Here is a 7624-nt window from a genome sequence, read left to right as displayed (position 1 = left end):
CTGTGAACATTTTTTACATTTAAAATAACTGAAATGTGCTTTTCTGAAGTGTTTGTGTTTGTAATGTTTAGTGTCTTGGATACATGCTGCTTTGTTTTTTAACAATAACGAATAAAGGAGCAATGCAGTGTATCGACACAGGCTAAACTCTCCCAGAGTTACCACTAGGACCAATTTGTTGGGCCACCCCAAGAGTTTATTTGGCCCCATCTGGCCACCCTTATCAAAAATTTCTGGAGGCGCCCCTGTGTAGGAGGTCATTCACTTCAGCTGTTTGAAATATCTCGTGAAGACATTTTGTCTAATAAACAAACAGTTAAAACAGCTGAGTGTTTAAATAGTTTTATGTTGAGTTTGGTCTGAAAAGCTTCCGGTTACATGGAGAATCTGTGAAAATGTAAAAACAAAAGTAGCCAGAAGAGGTCAGTATTGTCTCATTAGCTGCATCCAGCGTTTCTGTGGGAGTTCACCAATTCACTTACATATGTTTAATCGTAATTAAACCATTGTTAAGATATCATTTTATTGATTTGAAGTAATAAAGTAATTCTTATCAGATTTTTCTTGACAGTTTGATTCATTTTGGCTTTAATCTTTTGAAATGCTTTTTAAAATCAATTGCATCCTGATTAAATAATAATTCTTTACAAAGTCCAGTCTGTAACGCGTGCTGATGGTGTTCTGGTGAACTTCGTATAATCCAGTGATGATGAACTCAGTGGAGAGGCTCCATCCCCCCCCCCCCCCCCTCCCTCCACCCCCACCCCGGTCATCTCCCCCCCCCGACCGTGAGGATGCAGGACCGCGCGGTTCTGAGCTGTGACTCCTAACGGATCACACATCGAGCAGAGACGCCACGCTTCATTTTTACGTTTGTTTGTTTAGTTTATCTGTTTTCCGGTTTCCCTACCCTGCACGTGCCACTGCGCCTCGCGACGGAACGCGCCCGTTTGGGATCCTTTCATCATGATGGTTCGGTTTAAGAGCGCGTGCTGCTGAGGTTTCCTTCTGGTTCCGACTGGAGTCTCACAGCGTGATGGATACTAATGAGCTCCTGCTGCTGAAGCTTTTTACCGTTGGCGTTCTGGGTGAGTGGAACCATCTCATTCATCTTTATTATTTATTAACTCCAAGTGGAACCCACTAAATTAACTTTAGTTTTAACCATCATGTCCTGAACTCTGGTTGCAAAGTGCACGTGAGCAGGAAGATGAATGGATGACGATCACTCCCACACTCCCTCACTCACACGTCTTGTAGCACCGTGCCCCAGTAGACTGACCTGACCTATATTGTGGCCAATGGGGGAATCTGGATCTGCTCATTAGCTAGTTGAATGAAATCATGGATGAAATCAGGACCCAAGTGGTGCCAAATTAGAAAGTGATAAATCCACTAAGTGAACAGGTTTACTGGTGCCACTTCTCATGGGTCAGCAGGATAAAGTAAAACAATAAAGGAATAACAGCCAGGTTCTGCCACATTTAACAGTAGCCCTAAAACAAAAGTAGGCTACCAAAATAAAAGCTGAGTAAAGAGACCCTGGAGTCTGTTTAACGTTCTTCAGTAAAAAAAATACAGGACTAATAAACAATCCCTATAGTACCCCTGCTTTTATTTTGGTAGGACACTCTGAATTTACTAAGTATTCTTAAAATTTAAAAAATCAAAACAGAATTTAACAACACTATTTAGAAAAAAGTGATAAAAATGTCACACACAGTTTTTATTGTTTTTGGGATTTAAATGTGAAAAAGTAAATTTGTTAAAATGTTAAATGTGGCAAATGGTTAGTGTTTTACTGTAAGATACTACAGCTGGCTCCCCATAGATGATGCTCAGATAGAACCAGCCTGTTCTTGGTATCAGAACCTTTAAATCACAGCATGAATTTGGAGAACCGCTGGCGTCCCTGTTACGGCTCACAGAGCGAAGGTCATATCTGCTGGAGGAGGAGAGCAGGTAGTGAGATGATATTTAGTTTTGACACATCTGGTCTTGCACTGATTTAAAATCCCTCTCCTCCTCTAGTCGACCAGTCTTTGTTATGTAGGATTTCTATTTCAAGGTTGGTGGATGTGGACCTCAAACTGAGCCTTTTCCTATAATGTTTTTCTATTGCTGCTGATGGTCAAAAACCAACAACAGTCCCAGAAATAGAAAACTCTGTTAAACTAATTATTTTTTATATGAGTGAATTTCCCTGTTTTTGATGTAGTGCTAATTTATGAGTAAGATTTCAAAGCTCTTGGGTTAATCAAGTTTAGGTGCTGACATTTAAATATCAGAACTCCGTCGACTCGATTTATTATCTTAGTGGCACCCACTTATGGAAGCATGCCATGACACAAACCAGAGATTTCTGAAGGGGCTGGAGAGAAACGCTGTAGCTAGAAATGTTACAGGGCTGGCTCTAAAGAGAGTGTGTGGGAAAGGATGACATTTAAGCCCATTGTAATCCTCCACAGAAGCGTGCAGGCGGGCAGTCTACAGAAACAGAAAGAAGAACATTAAAGGTCTCTAAGGGTCCTTTTAGTGTCCATGACTCCACAGTCCAGGGAGAACGGCACACAACGGTGTACCCGTCAGAGCTTCAAACAGAAACACCGTTCTTCTCCATGGCTTCCTAAAGATGATATGAAATATCAGGAGTATGCTTAATGGACAAACAAGGCCAGCTTTATGGTTTCTGTGGAAATCACAGGTAGTGGTGTGAGCAGGAACTGGACTAGAGAGTTGCCATCGTTGATTGCAATAAGTTCTTAAAGGCACGGTGTGTAATATTCTGACTTGTTTATTATCAAATCCTATTCATCCACAAACGTGTCTGTTTTCTTTAACTTTTCTCACCAACGTCTATTCGAAATATTCCTCTTAGCTTGAAATGACAGAAAACACAACAGCCAATGCTAAACTAAAGAGCAGAAGTGCAACCTGGAGGTGATGTGTTAAAGATAAGTTTTAGATTTCAGCTTCCTGCTGAAGACATCCAGTTGTAGGCTGTAGAAGTGTGGATGTCCACATCCGGCTGATGTAGACATCCAGACGTCCCAGGCCTTTAGAAACCCATTGGACCTCTGGATGTCCACATCAGGCTGATGTAGACATCCAGAGGTCCCAGTTTGTAGCTGTTGTCTGGACTGAAGCATTTTCACATCCAGCCCTTTTGTGCTTTAAAACCTGAATCCTGCTGATCTGCTGCCTCCAACATGAGGTCAGCGTTATTAGTCTGAGGTCTCCATGTGCACAACAGAAAGTGATTCCCTCTGACTGAAACATCTGCTTCCTCCTGTAAAACAGCCACTCAGACACTCTTGTGGGTAAAGAAAGTGCCTCTGGGGTTTACTCTTGCATCTGAAAGCAAACATAGCTGTAAACATGTTTATGTGCTTCTTTCCTAACAAAGATCTTCAGTGTGGTTTCTGCATTAGAAATGGATGTTTATGTTCTTGATCCTTGGTTTTAAAGTCGTGGGATGTTGTTAGTGGAGCTCACTGCAGTAAAACAGACTCTTGCATGACTGGTGAGTTTTAAACACAAGTTTGAGTTTAAATTAAAAGCTGAGTGTCTATGTTTAATGGCAGCACTCGTGCATGCTCTCACAGGTGCTCATATTCTTAGTGAGTGGTGAAATTAAGATGAATAATGGCACAAATAGTGCCAATCGTTAGGATGCATCCTGGACGTTTCCCTGGTGAGGTTTTCTGGGCACGTCCAACCGGGAGAAGACCTAATGGAAGCCCCAGGACAAGCTGGGAGGACTATGTTTCTCATCTGGCCAGGGAACGCCTCAGGATTCCCCTGGAGGAGCTGGTCCAAGTGGCTGGGGAGAGGGATGTCTGCCGGGCCTCCCTGCTTAAGCTACTGCCCCTGCAACCCTACCTCGGATAAGTGGCCAACAATGGATGGATGGAATGTAAAAAATAACCATGGAGCCTTTAAACCATCCTGTACCAAGCCAATTCCAGATAAACATGTGTGTCTCCACCAGTGGAATAAGCTAGGCAGTGTGGCGCAAATAAACCCATGAGAGTGGGTTTATATTTACACGACTATAAGGCGCACCTAAAAGTCGTACATTTTCTCCAAAATGTACGCCGCGCCCTATGGTGCAGTGCGCCTATTGTGTTGTTGTGAGACGCGAACGTAGTAGAAGACAAGGGGTGTGGCGTGAACGTGCGGACGGGAGCGAAGACAGACCTGTTGATCTGCCACATCGTCATCAACATCCTCGCTGTTTGCCTCAGACTCCGGCTGTGAGTCTCCGTCCACTTCCTCTGCTTCCAGTTCAAAAAACAGACGTACTATCTGAACTGCCTGGTGGACATTTATCCTTCTCATCATCCTTTCTTAAAGCCTAATAAAAGCCTACTAAACTGCAGCGACAATAGATCTGTCCGGATCGCTCCACAATATGAAGTTTACCATCAATATCTGTCTAATTGTTTGTTGTTACTCCGTTCGTGCCACTCCTTTCCCGCGAAGCGGCTCCCTTTTGCGCACATCTCGTTACTCGTGCAGCCTTCCTCTCTCTCAGCTACATAATAATACTTTTTATCAATTTAATATGTGAGACTTCCACCAACAGCAAAAGGATCTCATGTTTTTGTGGGTTTTTATGTTCACAAGCTCATTCCCTCTCACGGATTACTAAACTGCTGTTTTGACAAGTTGTCAGATTGTCTAAAAAGAGGTCGTTTTTTTAGTTTAGTATAACTCAGCTTTTACGTTGCCTATTAACAAAATTAAAAAACTGGGGTGTAGTTTATAATCTCCTTTTTAAAGCTGAAATGAAACCGAAACTCAGGGAAGCGGAGTCTTGCTGCTACATTATCCCAAATCAGACCTGTTCAAAAGACGCGGATACGCGTCCATGGACCCCAGAGGGGTAATAAAACACAATTCAAATCACACTATTTTCTTAGGCCTATTAATAACACACATATGATTTTGTTCATGTGGAAAGTTTATGTGGTTAAATCCACCAACTACCGGTAAACACATTCTGAACTTCAACACAGCGCATCAGCGCCTGAAGCGGCGCTGCGAGCAGCTGCGACCCAAAATGTACCAGAACCGCTCACGGCGCATGCGCAATCATGCATCAACACTTCTCGCCCGCTATTTCCCTAATAACACACGCTGTTCGTTTTTATTTCTACATGTTTTTTTTTACTCACAAAGATTGTCAAGAAAGCGTGCTTGTCGTGTTCATGTCAAATTAAACTGATCACAAAACACAGATTTACTTTCTTTATTTCGTTTTCCTCATCCAACCCCCATAAATCCCTGTGTGTCCTCCTGCAGCACTCCCGGTGTACGCCCGGCTTTAGTAGGAGGGAGACCCGCGATTATCGCTTTGTCGCGCATGTCTCATTGAAAATGAATGGAGGAGAGGCGAAGTTGCCTCCCGTGTGTCGAGCCCATTAGAAGAGCACGAGCCGTCAGCGCACGCAATGAGGAAGTACTCTAAACCAGGTCTGAACCAGGACTAGACCAGTAAAGTGAAGCATGCTTTTCACAATGTCTGGTTTGCACTGATATGTTCCGAGTCCCGAGCCCGCACAGATGTTTTACCGGTACGTTTTACCGTGCCCGCGCCCTATAACACGGTGCACCTTTTGTATGTGTTAAATACCAAAAAGACACCCGTAACTGAAGCTGCGCCCTATAACACGGTGCGCCCTATGGTCGTGAAAATACGGTACTGGTAAAGCAGTGTAAACTTGTCTGGTGTTGCAGAGCTTTAGAGGTGAGAAGCTGAACTTCAGCTGCAGCTCAGAGGCAGTGAGAGCATTTTAAGAGCTTTATGAATCTTTCAGCTGCCTGTTAAACATTCATGCTCCAGAGTTGGCCTGAACTTGTTCAGCACAGATCACAGTCTAAGGCCGAATACTAGAAAACTCAGCTGCAGTCAGGGAGTCTATAGGCTCTTGCTCAACAACACGAAGCAAATCAAATCCCACCGCCTGTTTTCTGTCTCTTTGTGTGATTGGTTATTAATAGTTTTTCATGACTCTGTAGGGCCGTGTCAGCAGTAAAATATGTTTGTGTTTAACAAGTTTTATTGGGGGGAAATGAGCAGTTTTCCCTTTTGGGATTAATGAAGCGATCCAAGAATGAATCTGAACATGCTGTGTTCTCAGAACTGGCAGATTTCAAAACTTTGGTTCTAACAGACAGCAAACGTGATGCTGCTAGTGCATCTAGACTGAAGCAAGAAGACTGGGAATCTATTATTAAAACCTGTAAATGCAAATACCTAATATATTATTATTTACCCTAAATATAAATAATTATTTAATCTGAGGTGATTTTCTCACTTAAATATAAATAATATTGTGGAATATTGAAATCACCCAATCCATGATATGATAATGCTAGTATAGAGAAATAAAATGTATTTATTTATTTATTTATTTTAATAAAGTAAAATCAAAGAGTGCAAATTTGTGATTGCTGAACAGTGTAACAGCTTTGAAGCATCCAGATGGAGTATCAGGATTAGTGCTTTCATCAAAAACTCGTCATATTCATTCCTGTGCATGTCTGCCCTCTGGTGGAGGAACTACAGGTGGAGAGAGCCTATTTTATTGTCTATAATAACTGTTATATTCATAACAAAGTAACATATATTAATATATAGTTGTTATATAAAAATAAATAGTTCAGTTTAAAATATAAAACTTTTATAAATTTTCAGGTTTAAAGGATTCAAGGTTTGGCTCTCCATACTTTTGATTTGGAATTGATAAAATTCCTCTAATGATTAGTGAAACATCGTCAACCTGCCCTCAAAGAAACCCAAACCCACAGAACATAAAGCTCTCAAAGCCAAAAGCCAGCAGAATAAAAGGAGATCAGATCAGTGACAAACAATATGAGGATTTAATCAGACATCTGAGGGAAGAGGTTGAGTAAAAAAGTTGAGTTACAAAATAGCTCATAGAGTAAAGGTGGAGTTCAGCAGCTGGGATTAAAAATCTGCATAAACTGTCTCAATGTACCAACGATGTCTCAAAGCAGAGGATCACACCATCAGTGGCGTCAACTTTGACCCTCATTATGTCTAAATCTACACACGACACAGTCGTGCCAAACCTTTTACTTGCTTTTATTTATTCTAGTTAGAGTTAGCTGTTAGCTAGCCATTGCATCATCAAGAGCACCAGAGCAACGTCTGCAAAAGGAAGCAATAACATTCTTTAGTTTTCTCACATTTCAAGTCAGTGCTAATAAATGCCATAAACGAGTCACACTTAAATATAATTTTCATGTTTATTAGAACTTAAAGTAACTGTTGAAATAAATAACATGTGTTTCTGTGGGGATGTTTGTTGTTTCTATTATAAAAAGGTATTTGAATAACCTCAGTCTGGAGAAAGAGAGATCCACTTGGTCCATCTCCGTTTCTCTGAACTGAGGTTGTTCAAAGCGCCACCTACAAACAGGTAAGATGTAAATCATTCATTGTCTCTGTTCACAGAGCTTCTGTCTAGATGATAGGTGACAATAACAAGCAAACATCACCAGTAAACACAAAGTAAACAGAGCAGCTCTCCCCACCTGGTGGTGGAGATGTTTAATTAAGATCTTTTTCTATGTGACAAATACAAACGTTGGG

General features: G+C 41.5%; 1 protein-coding gene across 1 annotated transcript in view; it reads left to right on the top strand.

The window, feature by feature from the left end:
- Nucleotides 1-779: 779 nt before the first annotated feature.
- LOC107382688 (receptor activity-modifying protein 3) overlaps nt 780-7624 on the top strand; it is a 44673-nt gene continuing 37828 nt past the window's right edge. Inside the window, exon 1 of the mRNA XM_015954937.3 lies at nt 780-1088. Within this exon, the coding sequence (XP_015810423.3) occupies nt 1037-1088 (52 nt within the window). The 5' untranslated portion in view covers nt 780-1036. The remainder of the gene's footprint in view (nt 1089-7624) is intronic.

Source organism: Nothobranchius furzeri, chromosome 7 (assembly GCF_043380555.1).
Source record: "Nothobranchius furzeri strain GRZ-AD chromosome 7, NfurGRZ-RIMD1, whole genome shotgun sequence".
NCBI classification, from domain to species: Eukaryota; Metazoa; Chordata; class Actinopteri; order Cyprinodontiformes; family Nothobranchiidae; genus Nothobranchius; species Nothobranchius furzeri.
This window is presented reverse-complemented; position numbering and strand designations above follow the sequence as displayed.